Source organism: Falco punctatus (genome assembly GCF_963210335.1).
Source record: "Falco punctatus genome assembly, chromosome: 15".
Lineage (NCBI taxonomy): Eukaryota > Metazoa > Chordata > Aves > Falconiformes > Falconidae > Falco > Falco punctatus.
In genome coordinates this window covers 21,722,809-21,748,450 of record NC_137595.1, presented here as the reverse complement: position 1 = coordinate 21,748,450, position 25,642 = coordinate 21,722,809, and the positions used below count along the sequence as shown (strand labels likewise).

The 25,642-nt window shown below is 38.9% G+C and overlaps 1 protein-coding gene across 2 annotated transcripts in view; it reads left to right on the top strand.

Moving 5' to 3' along the window:
* The window catches only part of LOC308054021 (vascular endothelial growth factor receptor kdr-like), a 141,352-nt gene extending 134,982 nt beyond the window's left edge, over nucleotides 1-6,370 (top strand). For both annotated transcript variants that reach the window (XM_080366144.1, XM_080366143.1), the window contains exon 30: nucleotides 741-6,370. In XM_080366144.1, coding sequence (XP_080222270.1) covers nucleotides 741-951 — 211 coding nt within the window. In that variant the 3' untranslated portion in view covers nucleotides 952-6,370. The remainder of the gene's footprint in view (nucleotides 1-740) is intronic.
* Nucleotides 6,371-25,642: the final 19,272 nt, after the last annotated feature.

The following is a 25,642-nucleotide window of genomic DNA, read 5'->3' as shown; positions in this document are numbered from 1 at the left end:
CTCCTACTTTTAACGTTGAGGTTGCTCCATGTGATATAAGTTGCTTCTCTCTCACCACCTTCATCACCTATAATAAGGGAAGACAGCAGAAAATGAAAGCAGGCTCTCTTTAATAGCATCAGTTACAGGCCAGCAGTTGTAACGTTGAAAAGCGCTGCCCTTCACTAGCGTACTGCTCAGTCATTTTAAAGGGCTAGAGAATACAAGAGAGATTTTGCCTTACACTGCAAGAGTGTGTTCAACACAGACTCTTGATTTCAGCATCATTTTAAATTACAGTCTGTCATAGATTACTCATTACTTCATCCTTTATTATACTTCAAGAAAAGCCATAGCCTTCAGTTCTGCTTTCAGAAAAGTCAAATTTTACTGACCTGTGTCAGAACAATGAGAGAGAATATTATTGTACATATAGGACAGGTGCATTTATAACCAAGATATATATATACACACATATATCTATATAGTGTGCACTGAAATGTGGTAAACTAAAAAGACAGGGCAACAGGACTCCTGGATTTACTCCTAAATCTACTTTTAAAACACTGAGTTGTTTGAAATATCTAATTCAGTTCCTTATCCAATCTGTAAAATGTCACTGTTTTACCAGATGCTTCAAAGGTTAATCAAAATGTCTTATATATTTATTTTTTTACAAAATCATTCTAACCATTAATTACACATAGAAACAAAACGTTATGGAGACAGGGTCAATATATTATATTGTTTGTTCTCAACAGGCGCAGAGCTGTTAGCAAGAGCAAAGAATCCATATTATCTGATCACGAGCGTGAGGCTGTCAAATACCAGCCAGCAGTACAGGTAGAAGAGGACACTATGGACTTCACACTGGAAGACTCTGTTCTCCTTCCTATGGATCCAAACCTGGAATGCCACAGCCCACCTCCAGACTACAACTCCGTCATTCACTACTCGGCCCCTCCAGTGTAATCAGCCCCAGCCTGACGCAGGGCATCTGGCACCTCTCAGCCATGCTAGATTCTTACATGTCTCCATACCTGGATAAAGAGACTGGCTAACAACAGAAGGGAAATCTGACAGGGCAATGGTTCCTGTGTTTCTTCTGGCACATCTCTGATGTGAACAGAAATATTTTAAGAGCATCTTCTTTGCTACCTTTAAATGCCTATTGCAACATATGCAGTAAATTAAAATTCTGTCTATCAGAATCCTAAGTAGAAGCTGTAACCTGGAACTGCTTCCACTCCTTCCTCCCCTAGCTGGGACTGTTCATTGGCATTTGCAGATTTACAAGTTCCTTCATTCATATCTTCCTCTATAAGAGTCACCAAAAGTCACATCAAGCTAGTTGTGAAAACAAGATTCATGCTACTGGTTCTGCATGCATGCTGCAAGGATTGTTTAGGATGATGCTGTACAGGATCAGTTGAAAACAACAGCCATACATACTGACACTTGGAAGAAAATCCAAAATTGAAACATCATTCTTAACTAAATATTTCAGAAATATTTTGAAATCCAAAATATTTTGGTTACAATCTGTGATTTAATAATTTCTACTGCCTATAGGATACACTTCTAAAAATGATATGGCACAGAGAAAGCAGATAGTACTCATGTATCAAGAGGCAGGCTGGTCTTTTGGGTCATCAGGGCACACAATGTGGTTAAATTATTTCCCCGTGTTCTCTCCTTGTTCAAACAGCAATTTATTTAGCATACAGGCAATAGAGAACTTTGATGGAGATGCATCTGTAATGATTGCAAGGCAAAATCACTGCCTTAAATAAGAACCTTAAGCTTAAATAGACAGAATTTCCCAGCATGCATGTACATGTTTGTGTGAATGTGCATAGAATCATATTAACAGCATGAGAATTACACATAAATGCACATACACCCTTGAGGCACCATCAGGGTAGCAGCATTTTTATGTTTCCCTTCTGTACACAAGCTATTTCCTAAAAACAAAAAAGAAAAATAGCATTTATTTTGCATTCTGTGGCAGATGCCAAACAGTCTGATCCTGGGAATGCTAGTCCATGCTAAACTGTAAGCATATGTGACACATTTATCTCTGACTGTCTTGCCAAGGTAAATATTGGTATGATATGCAATGCCCTCTGCATCTAAACCCTTCATGGGTTCATGGTAATTCAAAGCTTTTTTTGCAGCCTAAGCCTGCAGGACTGAGCAGACCACAAGTTCTCACTTTTGAAAAATTCACAGTGTGTTGCCCCCTGCCCAAAAGCTGTGTGTGTCAGGGACTGTTGGTCTGCAAGTATGTATGCCCAGGTCCCACGCATACCCCATACATACAATAACTTCAAAAATAAGCAAATGATCCTTCTAATTTAATGTGCTATGTAACCATCAGAATTGCCTTCAGAAATCTAAGAAGGGAAAAAGGATCTAAGTTGCAAGTAGAAAAGCAAGGATGGAAAAGATGTTCACTGGCAGTCTAGGCTATAGCCTTCAAAGTTATAAACTGAGATCTGTAAGTGACTCGGTGCAGTTTCTTCCAAGTCTGCACAACCTCCTTCTTCAGCTTGACACTGATTTGATTTCTTCAAAGCATTTTTCTTCATGATTATAAACTAACAGAAAAAAAAAATCCAACACTTGCAAACCAATCACATTACCTTGTTGAAGGCAGCCTAAACACCCTCGCAGCAGTGAAGAAAACCTTTCTGGATGATCAGTAACAGCTGGTTACATTGAAGTAAACACAAACAAGCCTCAGGTATTATCAAAGGGGGAAACAAGTCTCCAGACCCCATGCGATGTTAACTGTGAATGCTAAAGCATCTGAAGTATGAACTGCACTTCTCCTTCTCCTTGACTTCAGATTCAACGTATTAAGGAAATCACCTGCAGTAACTGACGAGTCTCTTGTTCATAGTGGACCTGCTAGATAGGTGTGGTCTGTAGTTGCTTTGTGTCATTTTTGCACTTCTTTGTATTTTAGTACCTATGTATTAAGTAGAACTGGTCATATAACAGAAGAAACTACTGGGAAAGAATTTATCTGATGAGCCCCAGAAAGCTCATTGGATCATTTTTTTTCATCAAACAGTAAATTAACTATCTATAGGTCTGATCAAATAATCAAGCACTTCTTTTGGAAGTAACTTATTCATGTGGCAAAAAGAAAAAAAGCTGCAGACAGTTAGTCTGGCTCTACTGTTAATGGCATCAGTGTGAGATGGTTTGTTATTGTGCCTTGTTCTGCAGGGTCAGAAAACGACAATGTTTAAAAGACTTTGCTTATAAACTTTAAAATAAGTACCTATAGGGAAAAAACCTGCAAGTATGCTCTCTATATTGAAAAAGAAGGGGGAACACTGCTGGGTGGACTGTCTGCTCTAAGAGAACTGAGTATATAATCTTTCCACTTTATCAAGGATGAACAGGAGAGGTTTCTGAGACCAGAGGAACATGAAGCACATTTCCCGAGTGGGACCCACGCGGACACTCTAACGGAGCGTGGGTAGGCAGGTCCCTTCCTCGCTCTCAGTGACATCTATCAGCCTTTCTGCATCGCATGAGATGATGTGAAAACAGAGGGCAGGCTCAAGTGCTCAGGACACGTTGGAAAACGCTGGTTGCATTGATAGCCCCCTGAAAACTGTGAGGTCCTCTGCAGTGACAAAGTCAACAGCCATCTCGAGCAGTATCAATGGCCACTTCTTGAGAGAGCAGAGCTACCCTCTGAACCCTGATAACGGCCTCCGAGGATTCTGGAAATGGCAAGTGACAGATGTTTGGGCAGCTGTGTTTCCAGTGTTTATTTTGAGTGGAAGATATTTTCCTCCTTATAGTAAATGTAACAAGCAAAAGTATTGCCTGAAAAGTATTATTGAACATCTGTCTTCTATTTTATTTACTAATATTTTGTTTGTCCTTTTCTCTCCTCCCTTAATTTAATTATTGTTCTCTTCTTACAATGATGTATATAGTTTACTCAGTAGAAACAAATATAGTGATTCATTTATATGATAAAATTTGTAACATTTTAGTCAAAAGAGAGATACCCAGACATAACAGAGTTAAGTATTGTTACTAAACATTTCACTAATGCTTGCAGGCCAGGCTCCAGTTTACAGTACCCTACTAGTGCCATTTTCATAGCAGTCCTCCTCTTGGCTGCGAGTATCTCTAGCTCTCACTTATTCTCCATGTTATTTAGTTTCAGTTAGGAAACAGGGATCTGGAGGAATCTGGCAGGTTTATTTCATTCCTGGAAGTGTCACCATGCAGCTCATGGTAAAGGGGAGGAATTTCCACTGCCTCCATTTTAATTGAAGGTTGGTCTATTGGCTAGAGGATCAGAAGGGGGCAAATTGTTTAAATGATGTGATGTTTTATTATTTTTTCAGACTTCTCAGGGATTCTTACTCGACTCCTGTAACCACCTGCTTTATCTAACCGGACTGAGCTCAATGGTATCTGGTATTAACACATACCTTTGTTTTCTTTAATGGTGCTTACTCCTACCATTTTTGTCCTCTTGTAATCCCAGAGAATTAGGGCAAAGGAACTGAGAGCTCACCACAGAAATGTGTTGTGTTCTCTCCAGCAATCACCCGCCACGTAGGAGTCCAAGGATAAGTGCCTTCACCTGCATGTTATTATTCAGGCTGGTGTTTTTAACAGCCTGGTTTCCTATCTCCTCTTTTCTCTACTTTTCATCTATTTCTTGATATTTGTTCTTCACAGTCCCTTTGGATTGCTTTCCATTGCTGTTTGAATAAGATCAGGTATAGGACTCATTTCACTCTGCTATTTCCTGTATATTCTGTGCTTGCAGAGGATGAACTAGATCATCTAAAGCAAGTTTTTTCCACATTAAAATTTTTTCCAATATAGACAAGGAAAACTAGTTTATATTGTCTGGAAGCCACTCTGTATCCTTCCCTGAATGACAGAGGCTTTTTATTCTATTGATTTTTCAATATTGGTATCTGGAGCAAAATGAAGGTTGGCAACTATCTATGTGAATCTCATCTTTCTCCTAGTCCTTTCCTCAGACAATGTAGTTTCTCTTCGGTTCTTCCAAGTTATCCTCACAAGAAGGGGGGTCCTAACAAGGATGCTGGGCCCACACCGTCTACTCAGGATATCAAGGAAGGTCAGATAAAAACCTAAAGTCTGCGTAACAGACTCAAACACAACCACTGAAATCTGAACCCACCGAACACTAACAACGTATGCATTTAGGGCTGCCTGCAGGCATCAACTGCTCTGCTTAAGACATTCCCCTAATACAAACTACGCTCCAGTTAGCCTGCTTGGCAAACACCTAGGATAACCTAGCGTGTCCTGGCACTTCTCTCTTTGTATTTACTCTCTTGTATACTGCAGGAACGTTAGATGGCATGTAAACCTGTAACCGGCCAGTCAACAGTTTATGACTTACCTTCCCAACAATCCTTCAGGCTGAGCATTGGCACTGCCTTGTTGTGTCTTATCTTGCTTTACAAATTTGATCTGGCCCTCTTCCAGCTGTAACGGTGTGGTCTTGGGTCAATGGTCTCTAGCTCCCACCAGCACCAACTGGACAACACCAGGAAATGTTTGCAGGGAAACATCACTAGCAAATAGCTACATAACAAAATAAAGCAGCATCGGATTTTCCTGAGCTCAGGAGTTAGCCAGGATCAGTATCATACTCAGAGATCAGCCTATAGGGTTTTTTCTTACCATAAGGTGAATGGAAAATACAGAAGGTAGCAATAATTCTTTTGTCCCTCCCTGCCAATAGTAATGGCCAAACCCTGGGATTCACTTCCTTGTTATTATACTGCATCACAAAAAAAAAAACCCCAGAAAGAATTTTGCCAAAGTAATGACACCAGCACAATCTTATGCAAGTAAAATTCAGGCAGGACTTCTGGATTTGACCCTGTAAAGAGTCAGTCACTGTATAGGTTTGTTCACTTATATATAGTCACTGTATAAGTGTTGAGTTCAAGCATGTTTGACACATGTGTTGTTTCCATATTACATAAACATAGAAAAGAAAACTTGCTGGACTGGATTTGGGACCCCAAGGACATACGATGGCATAAGGGCTGTGGTTACAGGAAGACTAGCATGGTATGCACTGAGCAGTGTCCCATTGTCCTGCCTAATAATCCTGTGCCACAAGAGCCAGCACATCCTTATTACTCAATTCATTTTTCCTTAGACCTTGAGTTGTCAAAGCAGCTAGTAACTGGGCAAACCCAGTAACTTGGGACTTAAAGAAAATAAACTAAGGAATGTTTGTCTGCCATGTTCCTGTCTGTCTGAAGAATGTATGCACTGAAAACAACGCTTTCTTATGTAGTCAAAATTGTACTGTATCTATTAACCAAAAAAATAAAAAGATTCTATATTTATACAGCCCAGGGCTCCTTCGTGTCATCTCTTGGCTTGAAAAGTGTTGTCCTTGAAGCAGAATATAAATAAATAATGCAACAGTTTTGAGAGATTTCTACAAGCACAGGTCTCATATTAATTTCTGCAGAGGGTTCAAAGCTTAGGACATAAGCCTGCCACACTGTCACTGCTCAGAGGTATCTAACCACTACTTTTGCTTAAAAGATTCACAGATCTCAGAAAATGGTGGGCCAATTCACTGGAGAAATACACAGATCTAGATGCTGCCAAGAACAGCCCATGAAACACAGAGACTGCTGTCTTGTTAAATGTAAAATAAATAAATAAATACATGGGACCAAGACAGAAGATAGAATCAGAGTTCTGCATTCTAAATAAGACCCATGTTCATCAAAGCATGTGAGTACGTAAGTCTGTGAAGATAATCTGCAGATCATGGTAGCATTTGGGGGTTCTTCAGATTCAAAATTTCAGAAGTTGTGCTTCATTTAGCTCATAGAATATTCTAAAAAGAACACAATTAAATTAATATTTCCCAATACATAGCCACAATGATGCTATTGAATTCTCAGCTGAATAAACTCTGCATTGCTGAAATATAGAATATTCCATGCTTTTATTCTGTATTCAAGCTCTAACATTTAGAAAGCTGAGGAAGAATATCTCCCAACAATAGTCAAGTACAGCAGGCATACCATTATCCTTACCAGCTGGCTAATCTTTCTGAAATACTATTTCCCATTCCTCTTTGCATTTTGGTGGAACAGCAGGTAACTACTGGCAGAAAAAATGAGACTTTTGCAGATTCTTACAGACTGAGAAATACTAGTTTCTCCTCATGTCTTAAAATAAATACTATTATTAGGGGGGAAAAGGTATGTTAGAGTTTCAGAGCCATTTTTCCATTAGTACAGTCTTAAAAGTTACTGGTTGTGTATTTTGCTAGTCATATTAAAAACTATGAAGCACTCAAGTCACTTCAAACATTTTAGTTTCTCTTCATTCCCTGTTCCAAACAGTCCTAGAAATAAGTGTCTAAATTATACATGTCATTTGAAATGCAGCAATCTCCTTTCATCCACATAATGAGTAAGAACACTCTTCTCTGTAAACTGTAAAATATTTTAGTTACTTATATAACGCATGAGTCATGGCATGCGAAGCAATATAGAGTCTCCTTTATGGGGAAACTAATGTATTAAATGGTGGAAGGAAAATATACAAAATTAACTCTGATTTGCTTTTAGCACAAAATGTGAATTATTAATCACATACAGCTTGAGTTCACTTGTGGAAGGTACTCAGCTATGGCATGCCTTGGAAACGAAATTTGGGGAAAAAAGTACAACACTAGAGATCAAGAAACTTAAGCTTTTCTCTTAGGTCTTGGCCAAGGTATGTAATTCCTCTGACCCTTACTTTTGACATATATGACGTAAGAGATTTTTGTTTTTACAGCAGCAGCATGTAGAGATGCAAGTCCAGAAAATCTCTGTCTAAAGTATTGAAACTTGGTGGTTTGAGGTCATAAAAAATCCAAGAAGAAAATAGGGACTAGCAAGAGAAAATTAAGGAGTAAGATAAACAGATTTTGTGGTCGTCATATTAGAGAGCTGAGAAGAGAATCCAACTGATTTCCAGTCAGGCCATTTTTCCTTCCTCCCATAATGAGACTTACGATGGTCTGCAAAAAGCAAAGGCTTTGAAGGAAAATACTGTTAATTTTATATGCTTTCTACACAGTGAGGCCCATAAGCAGCAGATAATAATTTTGTCTCAAAACCTATGAAGCCGTCCCTGACTTTCACAGGACCTCATTAAAACTTAGCGAGGTGAAGCTATTCTTTTTGAACTACTTCCTTCTCCAGGGACTTAGGAAACAGAATGCAGGAAATCCTAGTTCTGACAGTTCACTTCATCTTTCCTCATCCGCACTGATGCACAAAGTGAGACCTGTCTGTTCCTTCACTCACTGCAGTCAGTGAATACTTGCTCCGTATCTGCACAAACGACAAGGGCAGAGTAATATGGCTCCTAAACATTCCTATTCTGTATTTCTTTAAGTGGCCTTTAAGACAGAGCTGTTGCTCCCAGGTAGTAATGAGACTGAAAGGTATTTCAAAATATAAGCTGTCATAATATCAAATGCTAAATGTCAAGGTAACAAAATTAATGAGGAGAGCCTCCCATATTTTTTCTGTGCGTTTGTCACTGATGATACTTAGTCTGAGTACGTGATCTACACAGAATCCTTTGGGTCTGAATCTAGGCTATACTTCACTGAGAAGAAGTAATACCCAGTAAAGAAGAAATACTTCCTCTCTGGTTTAAGCTGTGCACCATCTAGGTCCAGAGATCTTTCTTCAGCGTGGGTTGACCTCAGAGGAGAAAGAGGTGGAATTAGTCTGTCAGCCTTTCACTGGCCAGTGAGCATATGTAAGTAGCTTTAGTTGAAATGAGAACTTAAAACATGCTGTGAAAAATAAGCAATGCATGTAACCCAACGCAGGCAAACTCATCTGTTTGTCTTCCTTTAATGGCAGGCGATTAAAGCATGATTCTACCTGTTCTGGAAACGGTAGGAATATATGTCTACTGGGTGCTCTTCTTTAAATACATGGTAGTGATACCAAAGGATTAAATCTATCCCTTGCATACATTCTAGGGCAAACCGTAGCTATGCAGGTGGTTTACTCAGTTCAGTGATTTCACTCAGAGGAGGATATGACCCATCCAAACAAAGGGAAGAAAACCCAAACTATTTCACATATGAAGAGCAACATTAGGAACCTGATGAATTTCAATAAGGACAAAGCCTGTACTGGGGAAGGACTAAACCCTTGAAATAATACATGCTGGGGACTGACTGGCTGGGTAACAGCTCTGCTTGAAAGGGCCCTGTGGGTCTTGGTAGACATGAGCTGAGCACGAGCCAGCCGTGTGCTCTGGCAGCACAGGCGGCCAGCAGCATCCTGGGCTGCAGTAATGGGAGCACGGCCAGAGGAAGCAATTATCCCTTTCTACTTAGCACTTATTACACAACATCCAGAATACCGCATCCCCCACCAGCACAAGCAAGACACTGATAACTGGACTGAGTTCAGCAGAAGGCCACCAAGACGGTGAGGACTCAGAGTACTTGCTCTGTGAGTAGGGGCTGAGGGAGCTGGGCTTGTCCAACCTGGAGAAAGGACCTAACAGCAGCCCCCACATGCCTATGATGAGGCTGTCAAGAAGGAGAAGCCAGACTCTTCACTGTGGTACATGGCAGGAGAAAGAGAAATGAGAGACAAATTGCAACAAGAGAGGTGCGTATGTGGACATACAGAGGAACTTTTTTCTCCGTGACAACAGTCAAGATGTGTGGAGCAGGTTGCTCAGAGAGGTCCAAGCCCTGCCCTGTGCAGGAGAGTTGACTGCAGACCTCTTGAGGTCCCTTCCAACCTGAATTATCCTACAATGAAGTCTGACTCATTGTTTCATCCTAATGTTTGTCTGTGCAGTCAAATTACCAGCATAAAAACCCCATGTCACACAGGTTTAGTCTTTCAAAATATTAGTGATTAATTAGTGACTCACCTTAAGCCTCAGCAGAGTTCTGAGAATCACATGTGAAGTGGCATCTGCAAATAATTAATAACTTTTTTGTCTGCATCAAAACAGAAGATGAGGTAACACTGAATACCATATACAGAACCGGAACAAATGACATTGTTCTTGCGTAAAAGTACGTTTAGGTTGGCTACTCTAAGAAAACTTACAGGCAATTTTATCTTATGGCTTCAAATATACACTTCTGCCTTTTGTTTTTTCTTAATGATACTTTACTTCACTTGTCAGATAAGAAATAGTACTCACTCTTTACTCAGACCATAATTTATCCATTTATCACACCTAAATAGTGATACTAGTCATTAGCTAATCATGTCCACTATATTAATTGTGAATTCCCCATTTCCCTGAACTTCTTTCAGGGTCACATTCTTATCATAATCATCTGGAAGGACAAGTGTCCACAATCAAATCAAATTTCTAAAATCATTATAGAAAGTTTTTAAAAACCTAAGGAGACAGCCTTCTCATTTGCAAATGAAGCAGGAATTTTATTTCCTCCAAGTCATGTGGGGGAAAGAGGATCATGCATCTGTCAATAATACACTGTTGTTTGACTGAGTCAGATACAAGAAGAGTGTTTCTCCTTTTTTCACAAACTTTTCTTTTCACAGTTGTTACAGTGAGAACTCTGTGATTTGTAGCTTTTCTCTTTTGTGTTTCTTTCCTTCACTGTAGCATTGTTAAAGAAAAATTCAAACCTGACAGCAGGTAAGATCAAAGAGACCAACAGCATAATGAAGTCTTTGTTTTGCTGTTGAACTAAAAAAAATTGGCCTTGCAACTCCTACATGTAGGCCTGTGCCTTCTGCCCTTCCAGCCTGCTGTGGAAGAGCAATATTAGCATGACTTTTTAAAACTAGGACTACACGCTAGATGATCCTCAGGGCCAACAGAATAAACCTGGGCATCTCTGGACACTCTACTTCGAGTAGCAGTTGTGTATTTTTAAGCTGGACCATTGTCACAGTGAATTCCTCAAAAATCCAAAGGTTAATCTGCTTTTCATAACTATGCAATTTAAAAAAAAAAAAAAAAAAACAAAAAAAAAAACACGAAAGCAAGCAACAAAAAAACAAAAAAAAAAAACCAAGAACTTCATTCTTTCCTGGGAGAGTTTTGACCTTTTATTCATGTATATTTTTCAAATCCTGTCTTCCACTGTTTATGCCCCAAGCTAGAATGTCACAAGCCATCTTAGCACAGAGCAGAACTACAAAGACAAGCAGGGGTAAGGCAAGGAGAGCAGGTGGAAGGGGGTGAGAATCATGAATGTGGTGGATCAAGGTAGTGGGCTTCCTTAAATACACCTACTGAAACATCTGGGATGTACAGAATTACTTTCATCTCTTTCCCCAAAGCTTCTGAAACAAGCAACCCTTATGATATGATGTCAAGACAGCAGTATAACGTGACTTTACAACCCCATGAAACGAAAGGATGGTGGACTGATGACAAAACATTACCTCTCCAAGCATTAAAATAGTTAGATCAAAATCTGAACATCACAAATGACTTCTTGTATATCTAATGGATTGTTTCTGAAGTCCAAGCTGAACTGGAGATTACATCAATAATTCCTCCTTTTGTCATGATGACTCATAAATGGATAAGACCATTCCATTGACACCTATTGACCCAGCATCCCACCACTGATGAATGGTAATTTTGTCTGTGCTGATGCGACACTGTTTTGCCTTGACGCTAATCTCTGAATTTGTGAGATCCCAGATGCCTTCAGGATTTAGTAATAAATGGGACATGCCAACAGACTGTAAAGAAACACTGAAGTTGTCTTCATCTTCATTCCTTCCCTTTGTACCATGATTTCCTTACAGAAAGGAAAAGCTAGGAACTGAGAAGAAAATACAGGCTCTTCTTCAAATGGTGCTAAAGGACAGGTTTGGAGCTGGCCATGATGCATTGCTTCTCCATTTTCTGAGTAAAGTACCTGCTTCTTACTGGTGCCAGGTCCTGCACTGCTGCATCAAACTCCCTTAAGGGAACTTCCACTCAAACACAGAGAAGCACTGACTTTGCAGTCCTCTGCTCTGTGAGCCTATATACATTTCAGTCCAGAGAAGAAAGAATATCCCTGGTTGATAAAGACAGAAAATTAGATTCCAGATGTACCCAAGAACAAATTCTACTTATTCAAAGTACAGTCAGAAATTTTGTCTGGACTTGAGCAAGCCACAGCTCTTTAAGCAAAAAAAGTGATGTAACAATGCCCTAAATCATGATAAATAGCTCTCTCCTAACATTATCTCAAGAGTGGTACAATTAACAATAATCTATTTTCTAAGACTTCAGTCAGTATTTAGGTGTAAGGGAGTAGTGCCTTTCTTTTATTCTAACACCCATCTTTTTTTCTGTTTCAGTCCCACTCGGTGAAGAGCAATATTTTTAATAGGCTTAAATACTAACTACTAACAGAGTAGTCTGTACGTAAAAAGAAATGGAACAGCATATGCAAGCTCTGTTCATGCTGCCCTACTCCAATCTAATATAGTGGGAAAAGACCTGAAAAGGGGAAGTAAGTAGCTTGAAAATCTATGCAAAGGCAGAAGAATCTTGGTACTGTGACACTAATAAATCTTGTTTGCATCAAGGATTTAGTTAAGTTCCCCTGACACCTAACAGCCCGAGCTGCGCTGATATCTGGATTAGTGTATAGTCAGACCACTTGATTGTCTCAGAGTCCACAATTTGCCCTTCAGAACATTCACCACTTTTCTGTTTCCACGCAAAGAGCTCAGCAATGATGTTACAGAAGAGATGTCATCTAAAGTGAAAACCAGAAACATATCCCAACTCTTTACTCAGCTGAGTATTCCTTTATGGTTTGGTCCTCCTTTTGCAATAGCAAGGGCTTCAACTTAAACTGACGGCCGAAGTTTCTCAGTGCTTGCCAAGGACAGTGAACAGTACTTAAAAAGTGGTTCAGAAGAGATAACGCATAAATGGAACCAGAGTAACATTTCTGTTGGACTGTGGAAAGTAAAAGACCAACAACTAAACTCCAAAAGAAATAAACAAAAAAAACCAAGCCAAAAAACAAAAAACACATTCATGGGAAAAAGTTTATGGGCAAGTGGTGACTAAAGCTTTTTAGTTTGGGGGGATCTCTATGGAAAACTCTGGTAGACTTGTGCGTGTCTGTGAATGTGTAGCACGATAGAGGTACACTGTACAAAACCAGAACAGTATAGAGTATTCAATATCGAGACATTAACAAGATGAGAATATTTAGCCTGTCATAACATCAGAAAACAAGAAAAAAATCCTATTAGCTCATAAATGGCCTTGTAATTTTCTCTAGAGTCCCTGTTCCATTCTCAATCCAAGTCCTCCCAGTCCCATCTCCATAAGCTTAGGGATGGTCGGTGAAATCCCTGCTAAGTGATACTTGCTGGTGCATCATTCCGCACTGCAGTTTGTCGTGGACTGTATCGGGTTTCCATAAGATTTTGTTGCTCATGTCGTTAAACAACATCTAAACACTTGACAGTGTTCTCAGGCATGTGCCAATGCAGACTGAGTGTAACGGGAGACACATAGGGGAAGATTACAGAGTCCTTTACAAGGTAATTACTATTTTTTCTGTTTTCCAACATATAACACTTATTCTTGTCTTGATAATGAATCACTACATTTTGTTTTGTTGTATAGAATATTGTTCTCCCAAAAACTGAATTATACCACCAGAGCATGCCACTACTAAGACAAAACAACAAAGAAAGGTTTATGTGAGATTTATAAAGCTTTGGTAGGGATGGACCCTATTATCCCCAAAGTAAATAGTATCCCTGTTATGCAGCATAATACTTAATAAAAAAGAAACTTGAACTCCATCTCTGCCTCTCTATATTTTGTAAATTCAGATAATGGAAGACCAAGTACCTGATGGCAAATATCTGATCAGCACCCATTAAGCTGATCTCTACCTCCAAAAAGTGAATACAAAACTATCTCTGCATTTATTTTTGTCTTTGAAACTGCCAGCATAAACATGGAAAATGCAAGCTGAGGCCAGTCTGTAAATCAGTTCCTAGATTTCTTGCTAGTGTTGTTACTGGTTCTGGGGAGGTTACCACTTTCTCTAAAGTATATGGCAAAGATCACAACTGGAGGAAGACTAAAGACATCAAAACAAAGCAGACCATTATACCATTTCATTACACTACTTCCCTGCCATGTTTTGGGGGAGTTAGGAAATTCAAACAGAATGACTACATAGGGAGCATACTTTATTTGCTTTAAAGGCAGACAAAGGCTGCAAATCATTTGTAGGCACAGTAAAAGTTATGCCAAAGTATGTGAAAAATGTCCAGCAAAGGACAGCGTAAATCCCAGGATGGATTCAAGACCCTCCCTTTGTTTTTGAAGACTCTTTAATGGGAGCCTGAAATCTGGGCAGAAATACTGCATAGGCTGCATTTCATGGGAGTGTCTTTACTGGAGTTTATATTCCCACACTTCAAATACCATCTCACTATTCCCAGTTTCTCCATTTGGGCTGGGTTAGGTCTTAGCTGTTGCTCTGGAGGGATCAGGCGTATTTTTGGTTATAACTAATAGCTAAAAGATTCTCTCCCAAACTGTGCTTAAATTTCAAGCAAGTAGACTATGTTTAATACATAATCTCTATTCACCAAAAAAAAGAACCAGCACAGGAAAGTTTAGGAAGTTAGGGAAGGCATAGACCAAGGACAGTCCATCCACGGCACAGGTGGCCTTTGGAACAGGTACAAACTAAGCTTTCAAAATACTGTCACTTCTGATGTGCAAGGAAGTTAAAATGCCTGAGGGCTACCACAAAAGCAATGAACCACCAAAAAAACCTTTTAGTCTAAAAGAGCCCCAAGTTGAAGAGACAGAAGGTGAAATCACACTTGAGCAGTGCTACTGTTTCAAAGCAAGACAAGCAGGACAAAGAGCCATAGCAGAGCCATCCAGGTCCTCATCTCCCTCCATGTTTTTTTCTGAAGCCACAATAGGCTATTAGCAGGCTTCTAGCAAAGTCTTGGGCATTTTTCCAGCTGGTTAATTCTTTTCACCATCATCAAGATGTCGTTATGAAGTCATACCAGAACAAAATTATGAAAATAATATTGCAAGAAGACAATTGGAATCAGGTTGACAAAACTAATTTCTTATATATAGAAAGTAAATGCTCTAAACTATAATTTTGACGAGAGATGACAGAGCCATAAAGGAAAGTGTTCTTATTCCAGCATGGTTACCTACTTAGGAGAAAATAAGCATAAGATACATTCCAGATAAAGAAAAACTCCCATAAAAAGAAGAACTCCTTAGTATTGTACCTTTTTTTTAAAATCTAAGTCCCAAAAAGTTACATGAAGCATCATATGAAATATTTCTAGGACAAAATTGAAAGAAAAACATCTAAAAAGTTTGTCACACATGCCTGCAAAGAATGCTTATTACGACACTATTTTAATGAGGGATGAAAGGGATTGCAAAGCTAGTCAATGAAATTTTAAAGCAGCTTCAATATTTACATTCACTGGTGAACATAATTTTCTTGCAGAAAGACTGAAAATGTAATAATGACACTTCATATTTCAATATTTTACATTTACATATTGCCACACAGATAAAAAAGTGGATAAATTTGCAAAATCATTTCAATCTATCATCACTGGCTCATGCGTTTTACAGAGCTGAGAAAATTTGTTGAAACCATGAAAACTAGTAAAACATCAAGTTTCATCAATTTAGAGTAGACACTACTTGTAAAGATGAGGCACTCATCTTCACAAGACAGAAAAATGACCATAGTTCTTTAGTGGAAAATTTTTTTGGTTATGGATTTATTACATTGCTAGGACTTTTGTCGTTGAGTTTGCTATGACTTTTTAGAGTCTGTGGATGGGATAGTTTGTTTTTTGTGTTAGCTGATGTCTGTAAAAGAGAAAGTCCTTCAAAAAAGATTTGCAGAAGACAAATAAAAATATGCTGAATTTTTTGAGAAAAAGATGTTAGAATCTTGAAGGCTTTAGGACTGTAAATCCATAAGGAGAACTTGAATAACCGATTATTTTTTAAAAAATATGTGTAAGGTTTCATCTCAACCACTTCAATGCACATCTAAAGGGAAAAATAGTCCCTTTGTATACACTTCAGTCGAACTATCTCCTTTCTGACAAGACAGACTCAAAAATCTGCCACACAGTAGTTTGGACCACTTCATTTAAAACAGCTGAGAAGCTATACTAACAGAGATGTAAACCATGAGAAATGCTGAAATACAATTCCGTTTCTGTTAGACTCATTTGAGTGTTGATGTAAAGATTTTAAGGCATTAAAGAACTCTGTGATCTTGTATTAGTCTTCTTGCCCACAGCTTCTGCCACAGATGTTGACAATTACTCCCCGGATTTACAGTTGGAACTAAAGAAGTCAATTCAGACTGGGGTAAATTCACTCAACTCTCTATATAATGCTATTGATTCATGCCACCATTCTGGAAGTTGCTTCCTTAAAACAGATTTTCCTCAGATCTATTATCTTGGCTTTTTAGTATTTGAACAGACTTAGGTCATTTATAAACACTTATTGCTGACTGAGCTTTGCAACAAGGTCACGGCAAAGAGGAATCCAAGAGCCAATCACAATGTAAAAGAATGTTTCAAAACTCCAATAAACCATCACCATAACATTCTGATTACAATTATTTTGTATTAATTATAGCAAAGAACTACGTGTCACTGTAGTTTCAGACATTTCACTAGTAATACTTGTTCCCATAATGAAGCAGCATGGGACATTCATCCCATGTAACTTTTACTTCTATTCTTTTAGGCAAAGATTGCTGAATGTTTATATAACCAGGAAAAAAACCAAAACGGATATTCTTTTTTTTCTTTTAAAAACATTACAAATTTATTCTCAAGTGAATATATCTTTCTAGTTCCTACACACAAGGAGCTATAGATTTTACATTGGATTCCATTCACTTCCCTACATGTGATGTGAAGATCTGACATACAAACCCTGCTAACATGAGACTACAGAAGAGTGTAGCTCAGCAGCTGAACCCCATCGGGTTTGTTGCCAAAACAGGGAAATGTGGCATTAAGTCAGGTTCTCAGCATAAATTTGTTCAGCTCCAAGAATTTCCTGATAGCATGTACAAGGTGTGTTGAACAGGTATTTTGAGAAACAGCCATAATTTCAACAGTTGGCTTGACTGAACCTACGCACCTTTCATGGCCTGAATCTACGGCTGCTGCTTCACTAGTCATATAGAAAATTGAACAAAAATATGGGACACTCCTGTGAAGAGGAAGCATGTTTGCTGGCACGCACAACACTGTCACTCCCAGCTGACCCTATGGCAAGGGGTTTTATTCAGAAAATTATGCAGCTTACATCTGTGCCCCAAAATTTATTTATTTTGGGGCACATATGTAAGCTGCTGCACTGATCAGGATATTTGCCCAGGCTGATTCTCAATGTATTATTATTTCAAAAAAATCAACCACACACACACACAAAGAAACCAAAAAACCACACAGTTGAGGAATAAAAGAAACACATTGTTCTCATTGTCACTCCTTAAGAAAATGAGATGGAGTATCATAAGTATCCATAAGTAGACATGCCAAAATTCATCCCCTTATATACAACATGCAAAAGCCAAAGAAGAAATTCACCCTCCAACAAATTATTCCTAGCTTTGACACTATTAAAACAGGATGCTGGAAGTTTGACCAGTGCTGCACTGTATCCCTGTTGTACAAACACAGGTAATACTGCTCAGAAATACATGCTGCACTGTAGTTTGGGGCTTGAATTTAAGGAGCTTCCAGTAATCTGTGACATACCAAGACAAAGAACATACTTTCAGATCTTATACTGTGAACACGCAAGTGACACAGACCACAAAGGAGGAGCTGATCCAAAGCTTTTGGAGAGATTTATTTAAAGGGCGTTAAATACTGTTTAAGATTGCAAGACAGCACAGCAGACACTGCAGCCTAGAAAGTGCAACGTCAGCCTCAAATGGTGGGACTGCATAGAACAAGGACCTTGGCAGATAGCACAGGTTCAGTGGTTCACTGACAGCTCTTAATTCCCTGATCCCAGATGTGAAAGTATTGGCAGCAACAGCTAAGAGGCAGCATCTCATTGATGTGGCGTTAAGATGCTGTAACATTCTCCAGGATACAAGGCAGTCAATGCTAAGGCTCATTTCAGTCCCCCTCCAAGAAGCCCCCACAGATTGATGTCTGCACATCTAGCACAACTGTTAAGGAAACCAGAAAGCAATACAGCCAGCTGTGGGAACACGCTGACATTGTGCCAGGAGTCAATACAGGAGTGATTGTTGAAAGTTTCAGTGATTTATGAGGTGGAAAAGGGTGATCAGGATGCTAAAAGAGAAACAAGAAATTTCCCTTTCCTACTTCGTGTGCACAGGGTGCTGTACAAAACAACGCATGACACCAGGTTGGTATGCATGTCTGCAGCACTGTGGCCCTGCAAGGAACAGCACAAATTATACCAGCCATATACAGTGGCCGGGAACACAAACAACAGTCACTAACAACTCGGGCACAGCTTACGCACAAGAGTGAACACGAGAACCAGACAGGATTCTGGGGGACAGCCTGCAGGGTTTTGGGGCTTCTATGTTTATTGAGGGTAGGGGGTAAAAAGAACTCTTTTTTTCACCCAACACTAGAGAAAGCACCATTTGACTGTGCTTTATTCCTAAGGCAGAGGTTAATCCAAAAAGATTAACCTTTTCCATAACCTTTCCACACAAGAATCTGCACACCTCGACTCCCCAGTGTCTGACAAGAAAGCACTCTCTGAACTTCTTACACTGATGCTGTAGAAATCATCAGTGACACATGATATATGTTTATTTTTCCACCAACCCCTGGACAAGGCAAATGTTGTTACCCATCAACTATAACAACAAAAAGTTTTATGCAAAATGCAAACTTTGGCATTAAAGCATTGAGTAATCAGCTTGTCTAGCCATTCAGACTACTCTAGAAAGCCAAGAGGTATGTGTAAAAGAAACTGGAGGTAAGACTGCTAGGGTAAAAGAGTAAAAAAACCCTAATTAGTCTATATATGGGTAACATTCTAAAAGTGCAAAGTATTTTAAAACTATTGATTTCTTTTAAGCATTTGGAAATAGGAGGCACTTGAGTGAAAATTTGCAGTACTTTGTTAATTATATCATCATTTCTGATCCTCTGTTGAAACGTGCAATACTCTGCCAGGTGTCTTAGGATACCACCCACAGCACATAAATACCAAACCAAAAATATTTTTGTAAAATGTTCAGCTGAGTATTCTCTGAAAAACTTTGACAAAAAGCACCCATCAGTTCAAGATTGCAGTTAAAATGGGGAAAGGGAAGGCAAAAATAACTGTAATCCACCTTTGCACTGCCCATCAGTTCAGGCGAATCAGTGACAGAAGATTTACTTGGGGCCAGCAGTCACAGGGTTCTTGCAACTTCACTCTGAACACACAGGCCAGCAGTAGATAATCCCCAAGAATGGCTGGCATGAAACAGGCAATGCATTTTGGGCTTCCTCAGTACACCCAAAATGACAGTAGATGTTGACATGAGTCAGTGTTGGGGGATTCTTGGTTTTTATAAGGGTCTTTGTGCAATGGAAAAATACTTGTTATTCAAAAACTCAGAAGGCTGGTGTACACTGAGCAGGAACGGGTTTAAGGGAATTCCATTCTTTTTCTTCACTTCCATGGACTCAAAAGCACAACGTCCTTGCTTGCAGTCTTATTGCTGGCAATGCTTTTGTTAAGGTGCCTAGAGGCTTTTGTACAGGCAACAGCAGTATGTCATTTTAGTATCAACTCCTGCCCTTGGAAATTATTAAAATCCAGCACATCTTTTGGATGAGAAATGAAATGTGTTCTCCAGCAAACCCTAAAACTGCTCATGTTGCTGGCAGCTATGTTAAAACAAAGGTGTTCAAATAAAATTCCTATTAAAAAAAAAAGATTTGAACTTTTCAATAGAATCAGATTTTCCTGAAATTTTATTAGCTGGCAGGTTCATAAACTACAACAGAAACAAAGGAGGAAAACCAAATCATTCTTTATGAGCTATAAAAAGGTAGCAAAGGGGACCAAAACCAGCACTTTTTTGAACTATTAAGTCTGTGAATGGTAATTTTATCTCTTTCTGACAGTAAATGGCTCCTATGGATTTGTAAGGTTATAAGCTCATAAAATGCAGAGTAAAACGAGCTCTCTACTGAATTTCAAAACAGTCCTCCCAGCTGCATTCCCATCACAATACAGGAGGGGATTAAAATGCTCCACCAAACCATCCGTACCCAGGTGCATTTGCTTTTACCAAGATTCACAGTGACTACAGAGAATGGCAGCATGTTCTCAAAAAGTTCATTATCACTGACTGGGACTAAGAAGGAAAGATAGGTGTTCAGTTTCACACAGCAAATCTTCTGCTGAGGAACAACAGTGACTGGATCTGCCTCAGGCCGTTGCTTTGCACACTGCTTACCTAAATATCATAACTCATCTTGAGTCCTGGCCATTTCTCACTAAAGCCCAGCTTGTCCAATTAACTCCACATGGCAAATCACTGCACCTGCATATTGTAGGGTCTGTAATACACCAAGTCAGTCTAGATGATCTAATGGTCCCTCCTGGCCTTGTAGACCTGCAAATAAGCAAGTAGGCCTTGAGTGACTTCAAAGAACTTCCTTTTGCCCTTTGCAAGATTGCATCATAAGGGATTATTTTGCCTTCCTTCTTCCTGTATTTCTAGTTAAAACTTGCTCTCTTCTAACAACTGCCATGTAGTAATTCAAGCCACATTGCACTCTAGAAGAGGCTTCATTCCAGAGCACTGCAAATTACTCATTTTTCTATAAGGAGTTTTGTAGAGAAGAGTGCTTCAGTCTGAAAAGCACTGGAAAAATAGATATTTTTTTTTCAAAGATTTAATTGAAACTACTCTGGAAGGGCAATACCTGATTCACTGTCACCTTCATTCCACATACTTCCAACACCTACAAGATCACAGGCTAGAAACACTCCCAATTGCTGCTCAGCAAGTGAGTCCAATTCGGCTGAAACCTTTTAGCAAAACACGAAATATATACAGCTGCTTCTGGTATATCAGCTTGGTTACATGTCTCCCAGAACTACTCAGCAAAATAATATAAAGAATGGCTTTGCCTTTGGGAATTGGTTGTCATAAACAAAAGAAAGATAAATTAAAACAGTCTGAGGTCAGACAGCCCTTTGATTAGGGCACAGGATCCAAACCTGTCCAAATAAAACTCTGTGTCCCTAAATAACCAAGAGCATCTCTTAATCAGTGTTTTAGATGTTTTAAAATTAAGTGAGAAGATTCTAGTGGAAGCTAAGAATGATCAAGGAGTGTAAATGGTCATTTAGCAAGCTTTACATCCTCTATCTACAACCCTACATGATATAGAGAAAATTATAAGCTTCTTGCTGCCCCATCACTAATAGTATCAATAATGTTAATACATATTAATAATTTTACTACGCACCTGAGCAGAACAGTCTGATCATGTTTAAAGAGTAATTTGAAGCCAATCCCTCCTTTTCAGAGATCCTGTGGAAGGTAATGACTGTGCATTATCTACACCTGCAGCTTTACAGGCGCTCCTCTGGGGAAAGGAAAACTGGCAGGGCAATAAGTGATACAGATGCATTGCTTGTTGCTGTTGCTACTGAGCGAGCCTGTTCAGGTGAATTGCACTTCCTATTGCTCCAAGAGTAAACCCCCTGCTTCACCAAACCATTTTTGAAAGGTAAATACATTTAAAATTTCAAATAATGACAAAACTGCATGAGATATCCAACAGAAAGGTTTTTTTTGAAGTAATCTCTTAGAAGAGTGAGTGGAATATTGTTGTGCTGGAAGCTAAGGGTCAGGCTGCCCTAACTACCAACATTTGTGCATATTCAGCAATGACTCATAAAATTATGAGCCAGAGCTGGTGACCTGCAGGAATTCAGTAAGAGCCAAAAAAGAACTGAATGTTTGTGTGGATAATTAGAACATCCATATTTAGAAGGGGTCAAAGAAATACAATATTAGAGGAGAAATAGAAACCCCTTGGGATTCAGAGTCAGAATACATGAAAGAAACTTTCCCAAAAGTTGCTTATTACATTTTTATCCTCTCTGAAACATTTCTCACCTTTCTCAGAAGCCTCTGGTACTAGCAGCAGCTGGGTATGAGATGGCACCCTGTGTTCTCACGTAACAAGCAATTTCAGAAACATTCATTGTGAGAAAAGAACGAAGAGATCCTCATCTATACATACTGATTGCGAAGAAATAACTTTCTCCGGACCAACTCTGAGCGCTCCACTTGGTACAGTATCTGGGAAGTTTCTGTAAAGCATGTAATAATCCATATACATCCCAGTCCCACTAATCTGTAATGCTGAAAGTGCATTTTCAGAAGTCCAGCTTTATGTACTCCATTTTCCCTGTTACTGCACAGAGACACACACAGTTTCTTAAGCGTGTTGCCTCAAAGTCCCTTAAAACTGGTTCTTAAAACTGGTGGCCACTTTATTGATTGTGGAAGAAGCAGAGCACAGGGTATGATGATAGGCATCCTTGATGATATGTATCCCACCTGTAATGACAATATGTTTCTGTGGTTCACTTCTTTCTTCCCTTCTGTTGAAATCAAGCATACAAATGGAAGAGTTATGCTGTGATGAGAAAAATCTCATCTACACAGTAAAAGACTCAGCTTCACAAAGCCATTTTGGTATCATCTACTCTGTGGCATTTCTCAGGCTTAGTTCCAAATCAGGAGTATTCCTCTACTATACAGGTCAGATTTGCTCTCAAACTACAGGTAGGCAATGCAGACAGACAGTCCTGCTCTTTCAATATGTGCGTGCCTGTCCTAGAAACTGGGGCTTCCTCATGAGGGATTTGCTTAGTACAAGTTGTTTTCTGCATCCAAAGGCCACCGGTCTCTTGAGACATTTGCCTAAAGTAGCCATTTTGTAAGTTCTTCCAAGAAGCTGAGAATTCATTCTGGCAGCGTTCCAGGAACACTTGATGCAGTAATTACCACAATTGTGCATGATAAAACTGCAATATACTGATGCTCAGGAACTCCACTACAAACAACTTCTTGATGGGTTTCAAGTTTTAATTTTTTTTCCAGGGGAAAAGAAGCCGTTAAAGAAACTGCTATATCTATAATGTCTTGTACGCTGCACTTTGAGGAAGGGGTGAATAAATGTCATTCAACAAATCTCTATACCATAAATGGGAATATGGTTGCTTTTCAGATAGTGTTCTGTTTACATAGCACACACAGTATGGTAATTCAGTCACCAAAAATTTTCATGCTGCCTTCATCAAAAAGTGACTCTCTGTTGGTTTTTTTCTATTTATAAAACTGACTTAAAATACCATTAAATAGAACAAATTTACTGAGCTAAAACAGAGTTAATGGACTGTCTTAAGTCTGCAAAATGTGTAGACCTGATTTCCTCTTACATCACTGTAAATCACAGTGTAACTCAACCTGATAGTATGTTTACACAAGGAAAAAGGAATCAGACCTTCATTTTAGGTCCTCCTGACCATTTGTCCAATATGAACACTTTTTTCAAGACCAACTATATATTATTAACTGGTTTTAGGCATTCTAATCAACTATAGTTTCTATTTTTTCTGCTGATTTATTCAACAGACATATAGTCTTCCTGTGGTTAATTAGATAACTCACTCAGGCTTGGCTAAAGATTTTATAAATATGAACATGTTATCTCTCATTGTATCTCCTTTTCCTGCCTATTAATCTCATGACAATTAAACTAAATGCTTCTTTTTCTAAAAAAAAAAAGGCTACTAGGAAACTCCATGCTGAAAGGCAATAATTATTCCCAATTTCATTCTTAAAGGAAACAAGAATACAAAATGATACAAAGCCAATCAACAAGTGGTAGCAAGAGCATGCTTCTGAAAACAAGGCGCTCATTTTACAACAATATAAACCTCACTGGAGGATGTGGCGTTACAAAGTCTAAACGTTAACCTGTATCTGGAAAGAGATGTAATCCCATCTTGAGTAAATTACTTGACAATCACACACTTTGCTCTTTGTATACCCAAGGCCAAGGTAAGTGGAATAGATCCTAGAAAACCTGGAACATAAGTAATCTATGGCTTTCTGTTGATGTGAATTTGATTCTCCAGTAACTTAGCTCTACTGTGAAAAAGTTCAAGTTCAAAGAGCTTTCACACCTCAAAACAGAACAAAATAACAATGGGAATTTTTGGTTAAGCAAAAAACTCTGCTTATCCTGCACTGTCAGTGAGACCTCCTTCAAAGACACCTTGCTAAAGGAAATGCTCTGCAAACCAAATGAAAACCTGATGGATCACATCAACCCTGTTTAAAGCTCCACCTGAGTGTAAGGATGATACCATGCATCTGCTATGACCCAGCACACAACAGTGCTGATAGGAACTGAAATAATTCTGGAACAGCATCCTCCAAAAATTAGCACAATCTGAAGCATGGTTCGTTACCAGAATATTTTATTAAAGTACACTGCATGATTTAAGGAGTTGTATGAGATAGGAACGGGGTAGCAAGTATGTAAAAGAACTGGCATCAATATTTACTTGCTCTTCTACAATTCAGTGGAGCTGCACAAAGTAAATTTAGCTCCAAGAAAAAGCTTCACACTGAAGCCTGCAGAACTCCATGTCTCTCAACAATATCAAGGGCCAAACTTTCTTAGGAATCAAGAACTATTGTATTAATAAGGATAAAGATAAAAGATAACTAAATATTCAATCTCTGGAACATAATCAGAGACAGTTGGTGGTTGATTTGATAAAACGACCTCTCTGTTCAATTATGATTTTGTAGTTCAAAGGACTTCTTGCATAGTTTTCTGAGGTATCTAGTTCCGATCTGTCAGAGACACTTTAATGGTAGTGAGACCCAGAGGTCTCATGCAGCCGGGCAATTCCTATTGCAGCCAGACTGCAATGTCCCAGTGTCGTATGACACAGTGCTGTGTACAAGCTTTCAGAGTAGCCTAAACAGTGTTCTGATCAACTGCATTTAAAAAAAATTCCATAGACAAGCCAAACGTATTAAAGAGAAACAGCACTGAAAATTGTTACTAGCATAATTATACACTGCTTTTGCAAAATTTCCCATGTCATTTTATATGGAGATGGAATCTTTCATCACTTCCTCATCCAAACTGCTGAATAGTGTCATTGTGATATTTTCAAACATGACCATGCTCCACTTTACCATTGTCATCATAATGCACAATTCTTGCATAACACTGTTCATTACATAGAAGACTTCACTGATGAAAAGTTATTCTTCTAGGTAAAATCAGCACATTTAGAACAAGGTTGTATGAAAATGCATCAAAAGTGAGAAAACCCACTTCTCTTCTTGAATTTTGTGTTGCATTTTATTTGCCTGATTAGCATAAAGCAGTTGGCTGACAACTTGGTCAAGATCATTTTTTTCCATGGTACACAACAAAGATTTCTACAACACAAACAGTCCTGTTACTTTCTGGGAGCTCTGCTATATTAGATTTAAAGTCTTGGAAAAGAAAATGGGCTTCAGACA